The sequence below is a fragment of the Fusarium redolens genome (genome assembly GCF_020744475.1).
Source record: "Fusarium redolens strain MPI-CAGE-AT-0023 chromosome Unknown BKA55scaffold_5, whole genome shotgun sequence".
Classification (NCBI taxonomy): Eukaryota; Fungi; Ascomycota; class Sordariomycetes; order Hypocreales; family Nectriaceae; genus Fusarium; species Fusarium redolens.
In genome coordinates this window covers 90149-112081 of record NW_025763668.1, presented here as the reverse complement: position 1 = coordinate 112081, position 21933 = coordinate 90149, and the positions used below count along the sequence as shown (strand labels likewise).

At 48.8% G+C, this 21933-nt stretch overlaps 6 protein-coding genes across 6 annotated transcripts; 5 read left to right on the top strand and 1 right to left on the bottom strand.

Moving 5' to 3' along the window:
* Positions 1-275: 275 nt before the first annotated feature.
* On the top strand, positions 276-6891 carry BKA55DRAFT_506232 (uncharacterized protein; the record flags this gene model as incomplete). The annotated part of the gene is made up of 2 exons (XM_046187250.1): positions 276-938; positions 1009-6891. 2 exons carry the CDS (start codon positions 276-278, stop codon positions 6889-6891), a joined length of 6546 nt encoding a protein of 2181 aa, XP_046051554.1.
* A 1394-nt stretch (positions 6892-8285) lies between these two features.
* On the top strand, positions 8286-9876 carry BKA55DRAFT_661691 (soluble quino protein glucose/sorbosone dehydrogenase). The gene is made up of 4 exons (XM_046197586.1): positions 8286-8633; positions 8699-9094; positions 9169-9536; positions 9624-9876. Exons 1-4 carry the CDS (start codon positions 8346-8348, stop codon positions 9853-9855), a joined length of 1284 nt encoding a protein of 427 aa, XP_046051553.1. The 5' UTR covers positions 8286-8345; the 3' UTR covers positions 9856-9876.
* Positions 9877-10244: 368 nt separating this feature from the next.
* BKA55DRAFT_591691 (uncharacterized protein) lies at positions 10245-12563 on the top strand (the record flags this gene model as incomplete). The annotated part of the gene is made up of 6 exons (XM_046195282.1): positions 10245-10341; positions 10395-10514; positions 10606-10820; positions 10916-11506; positions 11546-12343; positions 12546-12563. 6 exons carry the CDS (start codon positions 10245-10247, stop codon positions 12561-12563), a joined length of 1839 nt encoding a protein of 612 aa, XP_046051552.1.
* A 2311-nt stretch (positions 12564-14874) lies between these two features.
* BKA55DRAFT_591690 (uncharacterized protein) lies at positions 14875-17037 on the top strand (the record flags this gene model as incomplete). The annotated part of the gene is made up of 2 exons (XM_046195281.1): positions 14875-16698; positions 16948-17037. 2 exons carry the CDS (start codon positions 14875-14877, stop codon positions 17035-17037), a joined length of 1914 nt encoding a protein of 637 aa, XP_046051551.1.
* Positions 17038-18324: 1287 nt separating this feature from the next.
* Positions 18325-19209, top strand: BKA55DRAFT_561691 (uncharacterized protein). Its single transcript, XM_046192179.1, has one exon. The coding sequence runs from the start codon at positions 18354-18356 to the stop codon at positions 19122-19124; it is 771 nt and encodes a 256-aa protein (XP_046051550.1). The 5' UTR covers positions 18325-18353; the 3' UTR covers positions 19125-19209.
* A 257-nt stretch (positions 19210-19466) lies between these two features.
* On the bottom strand, positions 19467-20348 carry BKA55DRAFT_687136 (Alpha/Beta hydrolase protein; the record flags this gene model as incomplete). Its single annotated transcript, XM_046199022.1, has 2 exons — positions 19467-19837; positions 19889-20348. The coding sequence occupies 2 exons, from the start codon at positions 20346-20348 to the stop codon at positions 19467-19469; spliced, it is 831 nt and encodes a 276-aa protein (XP_046051549.1).
* Between the last annotated feature and the right edge of the window lie 1585 nt (positions 20349-21933).

Sequence of the window (21933 nt, the reverse complement as noted above, 5' to 3'; positions counted from 1 at the left end):
TCAACGACTCAAGGGAGCTTGGATTACGGGGTAAATGTGGCGTGATTATGCTCTATCATCGATCCGTAGCTAACTCAATATTCGCCGTGATGACTGAGAGTCCGAGGACCCGATCCAGTACGGGGAAAGAGTCAAAGGATTTGGTTACTCAGCATTGGTTCCGAGGCAAGGCATATAGGGAGCTGAAGCGATTCCAAAGTCCGGTTGCACAGCAAGCAAGCCCACGACCTTTTCTACACCTTTTCTTTGAGTATCTGCTGATCATCATCGGAGCCATGCCTGTAAAGTCACCTTCATTGCTAGTCTGCGGTTCGGTGATATCGGACCCTGATCATGCGTACCTGTCCCGCATTCGCTCCAGTATCATTCACAACTCACACCTAGCAGACTTGAGGGACGCAGTCATAGAACTCCCCGAACTCTGGCCGCTACTCGTCGAGAGAGAGCATTCTCTAGAACGTGTTAGTGCAGCGCCAGTGCTTCAGAATTTGGTTGAATGGATCGAGTGCGACAACCCCCTCTTGCCGTTGGCGGTACGGACGTCAAGGAATGTACAGTTGGCGGTGTTGACAGTTCTTTCTCATATCTCAGAATACATGATCTACTTGAGTAGTCATGATATGAGTGAGGAAGATGGCCGTGGGAACTTGGACGCGCATACCAGCGTTCTTGAGGGCGTCCGCGACGGAGGCATCCAAGGACTCTGTGTCGGACTCCTCTCTGCCATAGCCCTCGCGTGCTCGCCAACCAACACAGATGTGGCCAAGCATGGTGCTGTTGCCGTGAGGTTAGCGTTGTGTGTTGGAGCACTGGTGGATCTTGACGAGATCGAGCTATCAGAACCGACCGTCTGCATATGTACGCGCTGGCCGCAGGGCGAGGGCGATGGTGATGGTAGAGAAGAAGTATTGAGGGCTGTGCTCGATAGCTATCCGCAGGTACGTTCGCTGAGAAGATGCAGAGACAAAGCCGCTTCCTGTCTCCTAAACATGGCTAACTTGCAACTAGTCTTACGTTGGTGTCCGCCTAGATGCCTGCAGTGTGACCATCACGGCGCCCAAGGGGGACGCTATGTCCTTAAGTTGCGATCTTGAGGAGAGGGGGGCTGTGGTCAAGCAGATAGACCTGCACGGCCGCTACCACCACCAAGGGCACGACGCTGTGCTCCAGAGGATGACTGATCTTTGCGTGTCCCTGCCCATGCTCCAATTTCCCCAACATAGCCATCCGCTCGTTCCACTAAGGTGGAATCACAGCGGACAAGTGGTGACGGGCCAGACGCCGCTACATGAGGTGGCTTTGCAGTGCATCTTGGTCAAACGTGCCGACTGGTATACCACCATGACCAAGTCAGTGACAGATATGGCCCAGAGAACCGCGGCCTCGAGTGCCGACAGCAAAGCTCGAGTCCTAGCGCTTGGCCCTGTCGATTGCATTCCCCGGTCTGTGTTCGCCATCACACCACTGCAGGTCGTCCGCCCCATGGCCAACGCAGCATTTCATCACAGCTATCCTGATGACTCCATTGCCATCGTTGGGGTATCGTGCCGGTTTCCGGGTTCGGAGACTCCCCAGCAGTTCTGGGAGGAGATTCGGGCTAAACGGGTAAACAGCTCCCTGGAGGCAGCTAGCAGTAGCTCCTTGGACTGTGCCTTTTTCCGAAAGTCCCCCCGCGAAGCCGAGCATATGGATCCGCAGCATCGACTTGGCCTCCATCTGGCCTACGAAGCTCTACAGTCCGGGGGATATTTCAGTCCGTCATCCTCAGAGACAGATAACGTGGGCTGCTACATCGGCATGTCCTCTTGCGACTACGAAGTCAACGTGAACAGCCATCCTCCAACGGCATATTCCTTTACGGGCACTGCGCGGGCCTTCTCGAGCGGTCGGATCAGTCACTTCTTCGGCTTCACCGGCCCGTCCATGGTGGTCGACACGGCCTGTTCGTCTTCTGGGGTAGCAATCCACACGGCGTGCAGGGCCATTCAGTCGGGAGAATGCTCCATGGCCCTAGCTGGAGGCATCAACCTGATGGTCCCAGAGGCTAGGTCGCACCAGAACCTAGCGGCGGCCTCTTTCTTGAGCCCAACAAGTCAGTGTCGACCCTTTGATGCTGGCGCAGACGGCTACCGTCGGAGTGAAGGCGGAGGCTTCGTCCTGCTCAAGAGACTCTCCGCCGCAGTGGCGGATAATGACTGCATCCTCGGCGTGCTGGCAGCCTCGGCTGTCAACAATAGCAAGGGAAGTCGGTCAATCACACTGCCATCGATTGAATCGCAAAGCCATCTCTACCGGCTTGTGCTGCAGACGGCCGGCCTGCACCCGCACCAAGTGTCGTACGTCGAAGCCCATGGCACTGGCACTCAGAAAGGCGATCCAATCGAGTGGCAGAGCATTCAAAACGTCTTCGGAGGACGCGGTCGATCGGGGTCGCCACCTTTGCGTCTCGGTTCAATCAAAGGGAACATAGGACACAGCGAGGCTGCGTCGGGAGTGGCTGCTCTGGTCAAAGTGCTACTGATGCTTCACAATGGCCAGATTCCGCCCCAGGCCAACTTTTCGGTGCTAAACCCAGCCATACCCTCGCTGGAAGAGGCAAACATGGATATTCCTGCATGCCTGGAGCCGTGGAAGGCGCCTTTCCGAGCGGCTATGGTCAACAACTATGGCGCGTCGGGGACTAATGCGGCTATGCTTGTTTGCCAACCTCCACTAGCATCTCCTGAACGAATCATGTCTGCGGGCCAGTCTCATCAGTACCCGATCCTGATTACTTCCCATTCCGAGTCCAGCCTACGCCAGTACTGCCGAGCTCTTCTATACTTCATTGAGACTCAAAGCCGTGTCCCTGGAGACTCATTGCTCCCGAGCATCGCTTTTCACCTAGCTCAACGACAGAACGAGTCTTGCCGTCACCGTGTTGCGTTCTCGGCTACATCTGCAGATGAACTGAAGGTTCGGCTTCAGTCCCGAGCCCATAAAGATGGCGAAGATTCAAAGACACCAAGGCTGCAAGGTCGTCCGAAGCCCGTGGTGCTCGTGTTCGCGGGCCAGACAGGTCGTCAGGCTCTTCTCAGCCGAGAAGCCTACCTGAGCTCGAACCTCCTGCAGCGCCATTTGGATCGCTGCGACCGGATCTTGCAGACCATGGGTCTTCACAGTTTGTTCCCACGCATATTCGAGACGGAGCCCGTCGATGACTTGGTTGACCTTCACTGCATGCACTTTTCGTTGCAGTACTCGGTTGCCGCATCGTGGATAGATGCTGGTCTAGAGATCAAGGCGGTGGTTGGCCATAGTCTCGGCCAACTGACAGCTCTCTGCGTTAGTGGTGTCCTCAACCTGCGAGACGCCTTGAAGATGATCTCTGGCCGGGCGTCGCTGATCCAGAGCAAGTGGGGCTCGGAGCGAGGTTGCATGCTCAGCGTAGAAGCAGATGCCCCTACTGTTGAAGCCATTGCGCAGTCAATGTTAGGGGCTGGCAAAGTCGAAATTGCCTGTTATAATACCGCCTTGCACCATGTCATGGTGGGTACGGAAGCGGCCATCGAGGCGTTTGAAGAGGTTGCTCGCTCCCGCAACGTTTCTGTCAAACGAATACCCGTCACCCATGGATTCCACTCGGACCTGATGGACTGCATCATTCCCGAGTACCAACAGCTTATCCAAGAGCTCACCCTGCACCGTCCCGTTATCCCCATCGAACCTTGTTCAAAGTCGGGGGGCAGCTGGGATGATATCACACCAGAGCTGATTGCCCGACAATCCCGTGAGCCTGTCTACTTTAACGACGCCATTTCCAGAATTGAGCAGCAGCTAGGCCCCTGCATCTGGCTCGAGGCTGGATCCGGCTCCACCGGTGTCACTATGGCTCGTCGTGCGCTCACAAACCGCGGCACACCCAGCTTCTCATCCCATTCCTTTTACTCGATTTTGCTACAAGGCCAAAATCCAGTCAAGTCCCTCGCTGACACAACCATGAGTCTCTGGAATGAGGGCATCCGAGTACAATTCTGGCTGTACCATGCTTCAGAGAGACGCCGTTTCGTGCCGTTGGAGCTGCCTCAATACCCCTTTGAAAAGTCGGAACACTGGCTACCTGTCATACAAAAGCACAAAGATTCGGAGCTTGCAAGCCAGAACCAGCACCCAACGCAGCAAACACCAAAGTTGGTATCTCTGGTAGGGCCTGCTGATGGGGAGACAGCCGAGTTCTTCATCAACCAAGATAGTGATGACTACTCTGCCTTTGTACGTGGCAGGAGAGTCTTCGGGCAGGTTCTAGCGCCAGGTTCTGTTTACATAGAAGCTGCTACGCGCGCTTTCACCCTTCTCCAGATGCACGTATCCGCTCCCAGTTCATCTCCTCCCTCCGTCGAGGTCGAGCAGGTGAGAATGCATGCACCGTTTGGTCTGGATCTCCAAAAGCGCCTGCGCCTCACGTTGCGGAAACAGGCAAGGTCCAGTTGGCGATTTGTCGTGGAGAGCCACCCTATCGATGACAGTGACAACAAGGGTCGCAAACTCCAAGCCTCAGGGACCATCAGTTGGAAGGCACAGGGCTATTCCTACCTAGGGCCCCGCCGGCCACTGCTTCGCCGTCTTTACGATCGGTGCGAGGAGCTACGTGAGGATCGCAGTGCCGCAACTGTTCAAGGGTTGTTCGTCAAGAAGATCCTGGCGCGAGTGGCTAATTACGACAATAGTTACCTGGGCATCCAGTCCATCACCTCAAAGGGCCTTGAAGCGGTAGCTGATGTTGCCGTGCCTACCATTATGTCTCAAGTTTCTAAAGAGACAGTTTTCAGTCCCCCCATCTTCGACAACTTCTTGCTCATAGCAGAGCTTCATGCCAGCAGTCTTGGAGATCTTGGAGACGACGACGTATATATCTGCAACGGTTTTAACGCTGTTATCCCGCATGCACATCCTGGAGACATGGGACGAAAGTCCGAGGGACCTTGGATGGTCCTTTCATGTTTGGATCGGGAGAACGATAAGACCATTGTATGCGACATATTTGTGTTCAGTGCGCACCGTAATATGCTTTCTCTGGAGATTATAGGTGCAGGCCTGACACGGGTTCCGATTCATTCTTTGCAGAAGGCGCTGGAGTCAATGAATGGCATCCAACAGATACAGGGCCAAACAGCACTAGATAGCGCCCCGACACTAGTCAGAGATGCCGATATTGACCCTCTGTATTCCGAGGTAGATTCACTGAGGATCGGGGGCGATGTCCCCGCCGACGTCCCAGGCTCGCATCCTACTTCTGTTCCAAGGCTATCTCGGCTCCCCTCGAGCGATGATGTCATGGACTCTTCGGCGCTTTCTTCTGTACAACCCTCATCATCAGCGAGCTCTGTAATATCCGACCATGATCAGCAGAATGTTGCTCTACTGGGCCTGCTCGCAGAGCACCTAAACTGCTCCCAGGGAATCTCCCCTGATACACGCCTGGGGGAGATTGGATTAGACTCGTTAGTTGCCATACAGCTCCAATCAGACATGGAGAAGATGTTCGGGAAGAGGCTGAGCCTGGCAACGATTGACGAAAACTTGACCTTCTCAGATCTCTGTCGCAAGGTTCTATACCATGACCTATCCAGCGAGCGGAGATCCGCCGTGTTGCCAGACACAACCCCCAAGAGCAAGCCAGACTCTAGCATCCTTACTGGGCAGAATTATAACCCTTCCCATGTTGCTCCTATCATGGGGACCACTCCCTTCTTCCGAGGGTCTACTCCTTTTATCACTCAGACTCGTCTAGAGTTCGCTCAAATCAAGCAAGAGACCAGCTCATTTGCACAGATGACAGGCTTCGCTGGTTTCTACTCTAATTTGTATGAAAAGCAGACGTTCTTGGTGCTTGCATACATATTAGAAGCCTTCAGAACTTTGGGGTGTGATCTCAGCGCACTCCAGGCCGGAGACCCGTTGCCCCCCGTGCCCTACACGCCAAAATATGAAAAGCTTGTGTCTCGGTTCCATAAGATTCTGGAAGGCGCTGGCCTGATCTCTGTCCGTGAGGGCCAGTCGACCCGCTCCCAGACAGCGGAGCCTCTACCTCAACTCGCATCTTCAGCCGACATTTACCGCGAACTCCTGAATGAGTGTCCGAAGTACCGGCCAGACCATCAGCTGCTCAATGTCACCGGTTCTCACCTTGCAGATTGCCTCTCTGGTCGAGCTGATCCATTGCAGCTACTCTTCCGGGATGCGGCCTCGGTCAAGCTCCTGGAAGACGTGTACGTTAGCTCCCCTATGTTTGCGACTGGGAACAAAATGCTCGGCGAGTTCCTCCACCGAGTCTTATCGCAGCTTGGTGGTACGGAAATGCTACGAGTTCTCGAGATTGGCGCGGGCACTGGCGCGACAACGCGGAATGTTATGGATCAGCTGTTGGCATCCAATGTCGACTTCACTTACACATTCACCGACATTTCTATGGCGCTCGTGACAAGCGCCAGGAAGACGTTTGGCGCGCTATACGGCAGCGAGAAGCGGCAATCCAATATGGAGTTCACAGTTCTCGATATTGAGAAGCCGCCACCGGCGAATATGCTGCAGTCGTACGATCTCATCATCTCATCAAACTGCATCCACGCGACACGGAACCTGGGACAAGCTTGCGCCAACATAGAAAGGCTGCTTCGTAGGGACGGCGGCATGCTGTGCCTTCTGGAGCTAACGCGGCCTCTCGCCTGGCTAGACTGCGTGTTCGGTTTGCTGGATGGTTGGTGGCGGTTCGATGATGACCGAACCTACGCACTGGCCGATGAGTATAAGTGGAAGTCGACGCTGTTGGACGCGGGCTTCTTCCACGTTGATTGGACCGACGATGGCTCCCGTGAATCTCAGCAGTTCAGATTAATCACGGCATGGCGGTGAAGACAAGTAACGGGATGCCAGTTCTGGCGGCGTTTAGCTAAACCCATAGAGAGCTGTTACCTGATGAGGTTGATTCTGGCGGAAATACGAATAGAAAGCGAGCAAAAGGGTTTCTGAGACGAGAAGGATCCTTAGGAGCAAATAGTCTCCCAATTTATATTATTTGTGTATTAGCGGCGTGGTTTAGTGTGGTGCGTGAAACTTGGTGAAATTTCGAGAGCCTTGGAAAATACCTATGTAAATATAGGCAAAATTAGCCACAACACTTGTCAAGGTAAATATTATACCAATCAACAGAGGAAATCGCGAAATACCTGTCTAAGAAGAAGATATCGTTTTAAATTCCAATATTGGCATTTAACACTGTTGATACTGTAAATGCGGGAATAAGTCAGCAGTTAACTCCGGCAGCATCCACGCATGCACTGAGTCTCCCGGCATACCTACTTCGCAAACGGTACCAAATCCTGGTTCTATCTGGGAATTCACCTAGCCAGCTATAACCACACGGATCTAGATCCCACACTTGGACCTTACTATAGGCACTATTCCCATTAATACCTTTTTACTGTCACGCCCCTTCCCAAGTGTTGATCTTTATGCTACTGTTGCTGCTGAAATGCAATCCTTACCCTGATTTCTTTGGGCCAGTGAGAGGCATTTCTATCTGATTTGACTCATTATTTAAGTGAGTCTAGGCAGCCGTTTTTGTTCGCTTCAGAACTCTGCCTGTCGAGAAACGAATAAGCAGAGAATCCTACTAAGGATGCTGTGACGTATAAAAGTCTTTCCAGATTAGGGCCTCGCATTGAGCAATGTGACTGAGAGGCGAGAGAATAGCCGGTGTGAAGAAATTGGATGGGGAAGCATCGGAACCATGGTTGACACCTGCCTGATTGGGCCATCGGGGCACCGGCCGATAGCTACCTGATTGGGCAAGTGGTCGAAGAAGCGCACTTTGGAGAGAATTTAGATAAGGCAAGGAATGGAGGGGCTTCCAGGGCAATCCATGTGGATCTGTAGAGTAGAAGGTATCTCAAGGTGCTGTAATAGCAGCGCTAGGCTGGGGGTTTTCGGGTGGCTACAAGCTTAGAAATATTAGCATTTAAGCTTATACTGTACATGTCTGTGTGGGAAGTATGAGTGAAGGGGGGAAGTAGTGGCCTGGGCAATGGCTGGACGATGTCACGTCTTACAAGGATGCGATATGGGACAGAACCTTGGATTGAGCAGGGATTTTTTTTTTCTCTCTCCCCTCCCAGTCTTTTGAAGAGTGGGATGATGTCATTCATGGGTTAGTGGGCCTGAATGGCAGGAGAGAGAGGGATGCTAATTGTGATGTTTAAGGCAGTGATTAACCCCCTTCAATATATATATTTCCTCACTAGTCGCCCTCCTTTGACACGATATCACATCCTCTTTGTAACAGCGAGCGCCTCTTTAAAAGGACTACAATGCCACGTCTAGTACAGGTACTCCTCGCAGCTGGAGCAACTCTTATAGGCCTCGCCTCTGCACAATGCAATCTCACTCCCAAGGCCAACATCGCTACCGCTGATGGCGTCGAGTACAAACTCCTGCGCACCGGTCTACAGCGGCCTCGACATCTTGTTGTCGACACCGAGGGCAATCTTCTGATCGCCGAGGCTGGCAGCAAGGGTGTGAGGAGGGTTGTCCTCGATGGTGGTAAAAACCTCGATGTTTGCATCGACTCTTACGACGCCTTGATTTCTGACGCGAATGTACGTTTTTTTCTTTTTTTAATCCCAGCGGCTAGGAAGTAAGTAACAAGTCTGTGCGAATATAGCTGAACCACGGCATTGCTCTCACCGCCGATGGTAAAACCATTCTCGTTTCTAGTCCCAGCGAGGTATACGCCTATGACTACGATGCCTCCAAAGGCAGCGTCAGCTCCCGCCGGACCGTCATCACGGGTATGGATGGCTCTTCGACTCATTCTACTCGCACCTTGACGATCCCTCTCGCTGGCAATCCCAACCTGCTGCTCGTGGCTGGCGGATCCGATGGTAATTTGGACACCGAAACTGTGGACAAGGATGTTGTGCGTAGCCAGGTGAGAGTCTTCAAAATTGATGAGCTGTTGACGGCGGATGCTCCTCTGGAGTATGGCGGGGCGTCATTACTTGGCTGGGGTCTTCGTAACAGTGTTGGCTGGGCAGAGGACCCTTCTACGGGACATATCGTAAGCATAGCCTTTCTTTTTCAGCCAGCACTTTGGGATTGGTGGCAGAGCTTTTGAACTGACCTGGTGTGCAGTGGTCGGTTGAGAACTCAGTCGACAATCTTTACCGCGGTGACGTCGATATCCATAACAGCAATCCTGGCGAGGAACTCAACTTCCATGGCCTTCCCAATGACACCTCCAGCGCCCAGTACGGTGCCAACTACGGATATCCTGGATGCTTCGCCATCTACGACTCCTCCGTCATCAATGACTACCCAGGCGGAGCAAAGGTTGGCAAGCAAATGGCTGGCACGCCGGAGGGAGAGAAGGATCTGGGATTCACAGATGAGGAATGCCAGGAGAAGCAGGCGCCGAGGATTACGTTCGGATCACACCTTGCGCCATTGGACATCAAGTTTCGAGATGGTGGCGCGGCATATGTTGCATTCCATGGAAGCTGGTTAGTGGGCGAAATCCCAAACCAAAACCCCCCAGTGTGATTTCCCTTCTTACACGAGTGTTAGCTAACCATGGGCTTTGATTTCAGGAACCGCAATCCTGGTGATGGCTACCGTCTTAGCAAGGTGGACTTTGCAAACGGCGAACCAGTGTCAGCATCTGACGACCCTAAAGCTGAAGTGCCGCTGATGTGGAACACGGACAATTCCAAATGCCCTTCAGGGTGTTTCAGGCCGGCGGGCCTGGCGTTTGACAAGTCCGGAAGGCTGTTCATGACGAGTGACTCGACGGGGGAGCTATATGTTGTGATAGGTGTATAAGGACTTCCATCCCTTAGAAAGATTTTAAGTAGATAAATTATACTGACATCAATTGAAGCCACTGTCTCGATGCCTGTACGCAATAGTCTGCAGCCCGGTAACAATATATCTATAAACTTAAACATCAACGCTAAACACCGAGCCATCGCTGTTACCGCTATAAGTAAAACCACATTTGCCATTACCAACAACAAACCCAGCCCCAGTATCAGCGCCCTTCTTGGACATGAAGTAGTTGGGATGGTTGCTCTGCGACTTGCACGTTGAGCCATAACCCTGATGTTGAAGTTGAAGCTTTTCCACCTATCACCTACGTTACATTTATTCCCTTCTCTATTTCTCATTATTTCGATCTGCTACTTGATGCATCCGAGCATTAAGTGCCCATCATGATCCTCACCAAGCACCTCACATCTTTCATTGTGCTTCCTCTTTTCATCCTTAGCGCATCTACTGCTCCAAGCCATGACCCTCCGATTCTCAACCGTCGAGATGATTCCAATGCTACAAGCACCAGCGACAACAGCACAACTCTGGAGCCATCATTCCCCCAGAGGTTGACCCGAAAGACTGCTCAGTCTTCACCCTCGACAAACAGGTCACTCTGGCCTGGACTGGTACACCAGACTTGGAGCCTGGGTCGAAAGGAATGCGAAAGCGTGATAACGCCATCTTTAACCAAAGGCGCATTGAGTGGTACTATATCAAATTTCGCTGCCTATAATTACGCCAAGACCTAATGGAAGGGAGCTGGTAAGATCATATTCATCACTTCCGTGGATAGTTGTGGAGAAGATTACGCAAACGACTTGGTCCTTGCTCAATCCATCGCATTCAACCATGGCACGAAGACATCCACTGCCAAGGGTTCCACGACCGACTATGACGATGTATATAAGCGTTTCAAGCTCGACTTTGGCAAAATCGGAACACTGAATGTCAGGCGGGCCATTAATAAAAGAGCTGTAAGTTACAACCTCTGCTGCCAATAATCCAAGTTTGAACTGACGTTGTACATATGTTCGAGCCACATATGCTTAAGCGCGTAAGCAAGACTTAGACCTACGAATGGCATCAATATCTCAATGATGAAGGCATTCTCGGTACTGATGAAGACGCGCCGTGGGAAAATGCTGCCAAGCTCATCGAATGGGTCCCAGAAGGCGGAGAAGAGGATGATTCGTATGCCAAGGGCGAAGTTGCTGATCCAAACGGCCATCACAAGCGTTGGGATAACGCCACGCTTGCAGAGCGTGACTTGTCCTATGGTCTGATCCTTTATTGCGTGGAATGTGGATTTGGCGGCAAGGCTTCTCTCACTGGTACCATTGAAGCCAGCATCTTCAGCGGTATCGAGGTAGCCCAGATCCAGTTCAACGCCCGGTTCAAAGCTGGGCTCAACCTTGGCTTGAAAGCATTCGTCAAGTACGAGAAGGAATGGACATACCCTGTCGCAGAATTCTCTCCGTGGAGCTTCGGCATTCCACTCCTTTGCACTGTTGGACCTTATATCGGTCTCGATGTCCAAGTTGAAATGGCTATTGAAGCAACCGGAACCTTGCTCATTGGAGCTTCGGTAGAGTGGCAGAACATTGATATCTTGGTTGATCTTCTGGACTCTGATAATAGTCACTCCAATGGTCTCACCCCGGTATTTACACACAGAACCGAAGCTACTGGTGAGCTCAAGATGGAGGCGTCTCTGGGTATACCTGCTAGTGTCGGTGTCAAGCTCAATGTTTTGGGGGGATTATGGTCAGCCAAGGGAGGAGTAGTCGACACACCCTCGGTTGTCTTGGAAGGGAGCTTCGAGGTTAGTGCGACAGTCCCTGAGGATGGTGAGATTGTGACAGATGTTGATGGCGATTGCTACGGCATCGCTTGGAACATCCATTTCGAGAACTCCGCTGATGCATTTGTCACAATTGGTGGCGATACAACGAAGTTTCCTCTCATTGATCCCATGGAGAGTGATCCCATTGCTGAAGGATGCATTCGCTATGTCAATGACGGGACTGGCGATGATGGGTCTGACGATGAGGGTGGTATGTCAGGAACCGGGATGGACTGCGGTGGTAGTGGTCTATTCGCCTATTGTGTCGGGCCACAACCAGCGCCTGTCTTCGATCCGACATCCAAGAAGAAGTCTGGTACCAAGTCCACCAGCAATGGTAAGAAGGCTGGTTCGAACAAGAAGCCGAAGACATCAACTACCAGCAAGAAACCAACTAGTATCAAGACAAATAAGCCAACCAGGACCTCTGTTGTTACAACAGCCACTACCAAGAACACCAAGGCTACCCAGGCTGTGAACAAGAAAGCCAGCCTGGCCAAAACATCCACAACGTCCAAGAAGGCTTCTCTAGCATGTACTCCCTCAGCTATCGCCAATACCAAGGCCCCTCCACGTTCGGTTTGTAAGAGGAATGTGACAAAAGCCCGCGTTCCATCCAGATCTATTATTGGTACAGCCTCTTTTGTTAAGAGCGTGAGCACTTGCGCAGAGACTTGTTTGAAGAGCAAGCAGTGTATGAGCTTTGGCTACGGTGAGGATAAGACGTGTCAGCTTTATGGGAAGAACCTCAAGAGTCTTGGTGTCACATCGGGTAGGGGGAAGCAGACCTTGTTGTTTTATGATAGGAAGTGCTACGCATATAGCGAATGTTCTAAGTAGCCTAACAGACCACCAGGACAAGGTCATGGACTAGAGAAAGGACTAAGGGGAACAGGCAGCAAGCCTCAATTTGCATAATTTCGTTTGTCATTCAACACAATACTTCACACGTCGTGTACATGTTTTGACATTTCATCATCACGAGTCTTTCTGCTGTGCGAGAATTAATAGATCAGTCCCAAGATTAGTTCAAAGAGAGTATTTTCCTAAATTGCAGCAATATAATTGATTTGAAGTTTGGTTGCTTTTTTCAATGTAGTTGAAAGTGGCTGGGGGTTAGCCATGGCCCGTGCATACAGTAGAGGCAGACCGGATAACCCCAAGGACGAAGGGAATTACAAGTATCCATTACAGCAAAGTTAACCCAAAGTAGGAAGTAGTATAGTAAATAGTATAATATAAATCCAGTGAGATTAAGGTAGTTAGATCCGGCGGGATTTATATTGTGTTATATGCCGTTAACTACCCATAATGGGTGCAATAAACTTTAGTAGAGTTCATGGAAAAACCCTGACAATTATTGTTTGCGTCAGCTGGCAACCGACGGTTAAGTTTGGGTGGGAAATTTTGTGGCGCTAGCAAGACATGGATCAGCCGAGGATTGGCGTTCTGGCAGGAGTCTGATGACCAAAGAGTAAAGGTTTCCAGGAGTAGTATTCATAAAAAAGCGAAAGAAGAGGCTTGCAAGTGAAGACATACATGAACCCCAGGACATACATGTCTTCATCTATTAGTCACAAAGATCTTAATAAGGCCGGCCGCATAGAACATACGGCTGAGTGCGCCCGAGCTCAAACTGCAGCTCGGTTGGGTTATCTCCGCAGCCACTTGACGCTTTGACGCTTCACCACCTCAGAGCTGAGCTGGCTCTGGCAGCCTTACTGTGGTGAGGGTTCCGCGGAGAAGTTTACTTTATGTATTATATTTATGTCGATAATATCGGTCTTATCTCCGCTAACCTAAATACTTTAGTAATACTAGCACTCAATATCTCTGCCTAAAACTGTAAATAAGGAGAAAATAGCTATTTAAAAGGATAAACTGACCTTTTTAATCCCCTAAAACTATAAATCTACTTCTGAAAATACTAACCTGCTTAGCCGCGTTATCCGAAATTTCTAAGGCCTAATGTTTAACTACATCATTATATCCTCCTCAGCTCTCACCACCCACGCATCACCACCCGCAGACTAAAGCATGGGCCGGACTACTTCGCCGTGCTCTAGGCCGATAACCTAACTATCTGCCGCAAGCTCCTCGATGTATACCTCGTCAACGAGAAAGCCTACCTTATGGTTGGCACCATTAGCGCTAGCGCAGTGATGTTTAAGCGGAATATGCAGACCGAGCGCCGCGGTGTGGTTTAAGTGGTGGCGTCAGACTTCCGCGAGTGCGGGATTTAGTGTGTTTGATGAGGGGGAGGGAGAGCAGATGTTTGCAGTAGTATATTAGGTTATAAAAAGAATATGATGCAGTTTAGGGTAGAATATGCAGAGAGGGCTAAGGCAGCCTAAGTATAAAGCGATTAGTACTTTAGGGAAGATAGTAAGAGTGATAGTGGTTATGAGGATGAGGATGCGAGTGAACCGAGTAAGGAGGATGACGTGGCGCGGGTAGAGGGGCTTAAGTTAGGTGACTTAGAAGGATAGTAGGACAGAGCGTGATTCCTGCGCTTTGACGCCTGGCAAAATGCAATGCTGTCTTAGACATTAATTGTAGTGTTTCTAGACCGCTGTTCCGTCGGCTCCAGTTATAGCATAAGGCTAAGAAATTGTCTCTTTCAAGGCCGTGCATGCATACATTACAAGTAACTGCTAAACCTTTAACGCCTTAGTCGACTATGCCCGATCGGTAGGTTAATCCAAATCCGCGCCTGTCCTACAGGTTGGCCCTTGCTAAACAGTTCATCGTCTGCTTATAAGGCTCTCGGGTTAGTTGGAGCTAGTTAGATAATTTAACATCTCCATGCCTTTCTATAAGTTTAATAGAAATAGAGAAGAAGCTTAAATTAGTAAGAAGCCCCCTAATTTAATTCCATTGTTATACTTAGCTAAGTACCTACTGCGTATGCTACAGAAGTTATTCCCTGATAAATAACAGACTGGTATCAAAGCGCTGCAAGCTAGTCTGTTCATGGGATTGTTAGTCTCATATGCGGGCATGGCTGACATGCTTAGGTCGATAGTTTGCCGCCATGTCGATTGGCTGAGATCTGAGTGTTATCGCAACAAGTTGACCGAGGCTGGGGAAGCCTGATGGGAAAAGTGAATAAAAGGATAGAGAGACGCATAGGTAGTAAAGTACGTACGAACATATATTATCCATTTTGATAGACAATTGCCAATATGATTAAGTCATCATCCACTTTTATCTCATCATCAATCTCTCTACCGCACAATGCAGTAAAATCCATAGTATTCAAACTGGCGGAGGTTCTCATGGCGCTTTTTATCTACAAGCTCTTCTCCCTCCTTGCGGCACTTTCCAATCAATTTGCATCGTATCTTATGTTCGCCGAAGATTACATTCAACGCTGGCACTTCCTCTCGTCCAGTGGCATCTCCCGCGCCAGCTTTATTGTTCTCCTCTTCACCATTCTTAACACGCTTGCGTCCCTTTATGGGACCCTACTCTGGGCGTTAGATGCTCCAGGCTACATCTTTAAGACATCTAATGTCACAGTTGCCCAGTATGCGACTTGGCGCAACCAGGATTCCCCTTATATCATCCAGCTGCATCTTGATCCCAGTACATTACAAGAGACAGAGGCAACACTCCCACAGGTTATGGGGTCTGAGCTTTTTAAGCCAGGCCTAAACTATACTTTGACTAGTGAAGTCCAAAGGGGATCTCCCGAAATCACAACACCGACGCGGCAGTATGGCGTCGGGGCGCGAATCTGGCTTGATGACGACGGCTTCTCTGTTTCACCAGATAGTGATGCCATGATCCCAGAAACGGCCGTCGCTAACGGCCAAGAGTTTCCTGAGTGCATTACCGTTGGTGGAGGCTCGGCTTACTGGAATTGCACCTTTAACAACACATTCTCACAAAACTTAGAGGAAAAGGTCATTGGGAGGCCCGAAGTACACTGGAACGACAAGTCAGACCTGAAGCTCGATTCAAGATACGTCACCCCAAATAGAGCCGATAATATTTGGTTTTCTTTGGGGCGAGGAGGTGGTTCTACGGCTATGATGCAGGTCTTTACCGTGACCAAGGGGACGAGACGACATACGTTTCTTGAGTATGTATCTCGCGTTACCATGTTGACTGACCCGGGAGTTCCATTTACGGCGCTGGAAGTCAGAGATTTGGTACGCCGGACCTGGAGCACGAACCAGACCGACAGGAACAACCCGCTCATAGACCATATTGCGGAAGACATTATGAACGCTCAGGGTCAAGATCTTAGCTACCATTTCGGAGTCAACGCAGCCGATAACGGGAACCTCACGGTGCTTCAATCCAGCTGGGGCTACTTTACTGTCTCACTCAGCAGTACCGGGGAAGACCTATTTTCGCTGATTAACTTCGCATCGGTCAATATTACGCTGATAAGATCTGAAACTATCGACAAACCGATAATACCATTTGAGAAATGCGCCCGTGGATCATTCCAGAATGAGGCGTTTGGTGGAAGGGTCACACAGACTGATTGCGTCGGATCTACAACCGATGACAACAGTCACGTGTTCTTCGGCCAGGTAGACACTGCCGCTGTTCTGATACTACATGGCCTCGGTAATGGCCGTTCCAATATCAGCTCCGAGTCCCTTAATGACAGCGTCATGTCCTGGACTCGGAACATGTCGGCCGCGATGGAAGGCCTACTTGTCGCAAGGGGCTATATAGTCAGCATCGATCCAGCTCTGGTTATGATCAGTGTTGATAAGTTGACTGTTGCTATATCTGGCCTGCAGATCCTTCTAAGCATCTTTGCTCTGGTTCTCGCGGGAGCTGCATGGCTTGCGCTAGCTTTCTTTGCGGATTCGCATTGGTCTAATACGTTCTTAGCAGACTTTCTATATGCTATATCAGAAAGGGATGGGAAAAAGTCGAGACCTGGATATATTCACGACCCTCCCAGTGTTGAACTAATAGGATATGGGGATGAGCATGTTATTGCGGTCTATGGGAAAGCAGTTGCCCTTCAAGACCGAGTTCTGGTTCATATGGATTCTTTGAATGACGAATCACATGAACACGGTAGGCAAAAGCAGGGTTTTGGAAGGAACATCTATTCGTCACCGCATAATGGGGGAGACTAGGCTGAGATACCTCCTGATGTTAAACTGTATTAAGAGGGTGGAAGTCTAATTTTTTAATGTCTCACACCAATCTGACGACTATGCCTAGTAGACATCATCTAACATTTCAACTAAAACCGCAAATATGCTAATAAAGATACAGGCTAGACACTATGGAAAAGAAAGGAGGTATATTTCTATGCAAAAGTCCTAACACATTCCGGTCCTAACCCCGCTTTGAATATAATATTAATATAATACTATAATTTTATTATATTATAATTATATAAAATAATACTTTAATTATAAAAAAAAACATATTCTTCTTTTTATAAAATAATAAGGTTTAGAAAGATATATTATAATAATTATAATAAGTATTTTAAGATAAAAGGATTAAGCTTTATTAGTAAGGTTAAATAAATATTTATAATAATAAATATAAAAAGATAGATTTCCCTAAGGACTCTAGCTTTTTATACTTTTTTTTATATATAATTTTATACTCTTTTCCTTTATATTTAATATTATTAAATTAATTATTTAATTCTCTATCTTATAATAAAACCCTTATTTTAATTAAACTTAATTAATAGTTTATATTTAACTTATAGTTAAGAAGTATTAGAAAATATTGTTTTATACAGTCTTTTCTTTATTATTACTTTTTACCTTTAAAATATAATACTTATAAATAGCTTTATTTTATGTCTTAAGTCCTTATAGCTATAATAGCTACTTAATAAGACTCTTAAGAGCTAAAAGAGGTATATTTCTAATATTTTATTTATTAAATTTACTTAAAAACGTAATATAAAAAAGAGAACTTAAGTAAAGAAAGAGGAAAATATAAATAATACTTAGTAATAATAAAAGCATTTATAAAAAGATATTAATTATATTAATAGGGGGATATTCTCAGATTGTCTTGCTTATAAAGGCTTTAGGCAGGGGCAGCCCTAACCTTTTTTTTATTATTTAAAAAAAACAAGGAGAGGGGGGAGAAGGTTAAAAATACTCTCTTATAGCTAATAACTGCTAATACATAAAGTTAGCATTAAGGAGGCTTAGGTAAGTAGACTTAATATAGCTGCCGAGTCTATAAGGTAGCTTTTTATAATAATTAAAACTGCTAGGACTTTTACTATTATATAAATTAGTATATAGAGAGAAGTACTATTGGTTTTATTTATTTTAATTGGTCCTGTAAAAATGAATTCTACGTAGAATTGATTTTGGTATGTAGCACCAGGGCGTTAGGCACCAATGCGCGGTGGCGCAAATGCGGGAGGCCGACTATCCCAACTTCAAGCAGGTCGATTGGATCTGTTCAATTCCCAGACAGAAGGGGAAAGAGAGACGTACAGCCAACCAGTTAACTCAAAGCATTAGAGATTAGGGTTTCTTTCTTATATCCCTGACTGGCTACCACTTGGTGTGGAGGTCAGGGGTCTACGTCAAGGAAACAGAAGGGGATAATATCCTAAATAAATAGCGATCTTCACCACAAAATCGCCTTTGGCCCATTTGCACTTAACGATCCATTCCTTATTCAGCTTACATCTGAAATCATCATGAGCCAGAATCTTTCCCCCGCAGCCCAGGAGGATGGCCCTTTCACCGTGACTATCAACTCAATCCCTAAACTGAAACAATTACTACGAGATCTTGATGGCCTTCCCAACAACCCACCCTCAATTTACCTTGATACATCAGTTGTCGGCCAAAATCAGTCGGCCGGCCTGCAGCTGTTGGTCCTGCCAACTAACACGCTCTACTTCGTCAACTTAAAACGACTTGGCACCTCTGCTGTATCTACTGTCGGTGACAACGATGCATCTCTCCGCAGCATTCTTGAGTCGAAGACCATTAATAAAGTTGGGTTCGACGTTCATCACATGTCTAGATTCTTGGTTCATCAGTTGAATGTCTCGCTTGGTGGTATGTGGGATATTCAGCTCCTGGAGCTAGCCAGCAGAGACGACGGCCAGTCAAAAAAGTTTCTAGCGGGATTTACAAAATGCATCGAACAGTTTCCGAGCTCAAATAGCGCCAAGGCTCGCTGGCTGAAACCAGATGACTCAACCAACTTGCACCTCGTTAACTCTCTGGGCCATATCCCCCGACAAAGCATGAAACGAGTTGAGATGTTTCCAGCTCTATGGTCTATCTACAGGCGGAGGCTAGGTACACCTAACGATATGGTCTGGCTTTACTTCGCGAGACAGGAGTCTCAGCAGAGAGCACAGGACTCAAAAGACGGTATAGGAATACACAAAAGGCAGCATTTGGGACCGGAGATTTGGTGGGATTATGAACTAAGACAGGCTGCTATTAACGCTTAGAATGATTTCATTCTTGACGACGTGGTATTTGGAGACTTTAAACTGAATGAGGATGCTGATTTTGTATTAAAATGAAAAATATCTCAATGGGACTTAATCTCTAGTCAAGCTATACCGGTACACGGTGATGTATTGTCATCCTAGCCCACCAAGGCATTTAACTATGTACAGTGAAGGATGTGCTGGATCCCTCGGTAGAACTGGACCACTTGTATGTAATAATACTTCCACCTGGTTGCAATGTACAAGGAATGTAAGATCTCCCTCCCCACGTCTCAAGTCCAAAGCTTAGAGACACTGAAGGCATTTACCACCTCCAAAGTTGACCAACGCTCAGGTTGTTTAACAGCGGAGCTTGGCGCTCTTGCCAGCCGCGGCGTTGAAGAAGCTCCAGGTCTCACCAGGGGCGAACTTCTGACCGTTGCCAGTAGGGTCGGCAACGTGGCCACCACCGTGGGCGATCCAGGTAACGGGCTTGCGGCTGCACTGGTACGAGGTCTTGACGAAGTTCTGAGCGCCGGGTGCGGGATCGTTGACCTGCTTCTGCTGGCAGCCGTTGGTACCGATCCACTTGTCGCGGAGCTGGCGGCCCTGCTGGATGCTGAGAACATTGTCGGCGGAACCGTGGATGTGAAGGTAAGAAACGGGAGTGTTGCCACCGTTGCAGCCGGAGAGTAGAGCACCGGAGATGACAGCAACAGCAGCGAAGTCGTCTACGAAGAGTCAGTATAGATAACTTGTAATGTGTCAGGATGGGGACGTACTGGGTCGGGAGCAGGCGACACTGTGGCTCATGGCACCACCGTAGCTGAAGCCAGTAGCAAAGACTTGCTTCTCATCAATGCAAAGGTTCTGCTTGGCAAAAGCAAGCATCTGATCAGTGAAGGTGATATCCTCACCACCCTGGTTAGCCCAGCCGGCGTTGAGGCCGTTGGGAGCAATGAAGATGGTAGAGTCACCAGCCAAGTTGCGAAGACCGTAGTAGCCTCCCTGGACGACGTTGCCCATGTTTCCGCTGAGCCAGTGGTAGCCGAAGACGAGCTTGTGGGGCTTGTTGTTCTGGTAGTTGTTGGGCAGCTGGAGCGTGTATTCACGGTTCTTGCCGTTGACCTGCATGTTCTTAACTCCGCTGGAGGGAGGCTGCTTGCCACAGCCAGCTGAGGCAGCGTCGCCGAGCCCAGCTGAGGCGAAGAGGGCGAGGGTGAGGGTGAGAAGAGATCGCATTGTGAACGAAAGGACCGAGCCTTTTTCAGTTTCCTGGTGGATTGTGGAGAAGAAGAAGAAGAAAGTAGTGGTTCTGTCTAGCAGATCCTTATGTGATGAAGAAGAATTGTATCTCTTGAAGGTGAATTGAAGATTATTATATAGTTCTCGTATTCCTAGACCTGTCCTGAATTCCAGCTGCCGAAGCTTCACCCGTGCCAGCCCTGAATACTCCTCTCCAGGGTTTCCCAAACCGGCCATTCTGCACTGACACTATCATGCGTAAAATCCAAACAAGTTTAACCCGGCAGTTAACCCATTGCTCTAAACAGCCGACAATGTTCATCAATGGTCGAATGAGGGATCCGGAGTCTGTGGGTCCGAGGCTATATCCCCTGCCGCACTGAGACTTGCATGGGGATGTTTCGAAACAGCAATAGTTTTATTAGCCGGTAGATCATTTTCCATCAATTGGTGAGGAGGTCTGTTTCTCGGACGGTGGCACTGCAATTTCGCCTACGTCGAGGAAAACAATCATTGCCAAACAAGCGTAAATTAGGGGCAATACCTTAATTCTTCCAGAAAACATGACATCGCAAACTGCCTACCTTTTGGGCGTTTACTCCGAGCTGATGGTTTTCTCCCGGGCTTATCGATAAGCTTCCTCACTTCGGACGAGTTTTTCCTGATGGGGCGAGGCTGCAACGGGGTAATTGTTAAAGGCGGCGTGATAGCTATAGCATATTGGACATGTATAACACAGTCAGTATTTACCAAAAATGGTATCAGTGTTATTCCGTAGCTCGTATTGTGAGAGTATGCGCGCCTGTAGGAACGAGTCTTTGAATGCATTGACAACAACGATCTACATGCCGAATGCAAGTGAGTGCGGAGTTGAAGAGACTGCTACGTTGACATTTTGTCAATTTAACCGTTTCTTGGCAAAGAATTGGTAATAGCTGATAAAGGCAGTATAGGGTGATTTTGACAGTGTCTGTGAGAGATGCAGTCCTCTTAAATATATAAATTATATTCTCTCTCCCGGGTAGAGCACGCCATCACCCACTTCCCGTGGCTTGAAACGTGGCTTGGACGATAAGACTTATCGTCATCCCAACTATCTTATCAGCTGTCATACAAGGAACAATGGGATAGACTTTGAACTGGCATAATGGGCCGATTATGCAGCTGGGTTCGCGCCCTCCGCGATACGGAATCAAGAATGATTGACGTTTTTCCCGGCCCGTTGGACCGTCTCCCAAACCTGTTCCTGAAGTTGCTCTCGCTTCCCCACACTCTAGACTTGTCCCATTCCAGAACGGAATCTAGCCTCCGTTTGGTAGACCTCGTGATAGGCTGACTAGGAGTTCAACACCAAGTTTGGTACGTCCCATATATATACCAGGGGTTACCTTCCATAATGGCATCACTCCCGCGGGAAAATATCACCTACAAGCAGGATATGTAGTTTATCCAGACTTCCGAATGCAACCCCCGATTCTACCAAGGATTGCCGTGCTCAAGTGGAGAAGGTGCCAAAAAACAAGGCGATGACAAATGGTGTACTAACCTGCGTTTGTTTCAGAGTGACAGTAGCAGGGGTTAA

What these genes read in the sequence shown, in the direction of transcription:
- BKA55DRAFT_561691 (XM_046192179.1), top strand. Translation starts at nt 18,354, where the DNA reads ATGAGCCAGAATCTTTCCCCCGCAGCCCAGGAGGATGGCCCTTTCACC.
- BKA55DRAFT_661691 (XM_046197586.1), top strand. Translation starts at nt 8,346, where the DNA reads ATGCCACGTCTAGTACAGGTACTCCTCGCAGCTGGAGCAACTCTTATA. An exon ending in ACCCTTCTACGGGACATATC is followed by an intron (nt 9,095 to 9,168) that starts GTAAGCATAGCC and finishes CCTGGTGTGCAG; the next exon opens with TGGTCGGTTGAGAACTCAGT. An exon ending in GTTGCATTCCATGGAAGCTG is followed by an intron (nt 9,537 to 9,623) that starts GTTAGTGGGCGA and finishes CTTTGATTTCAG; the next exon opens with GAACCGCAATCCTGGTGATG.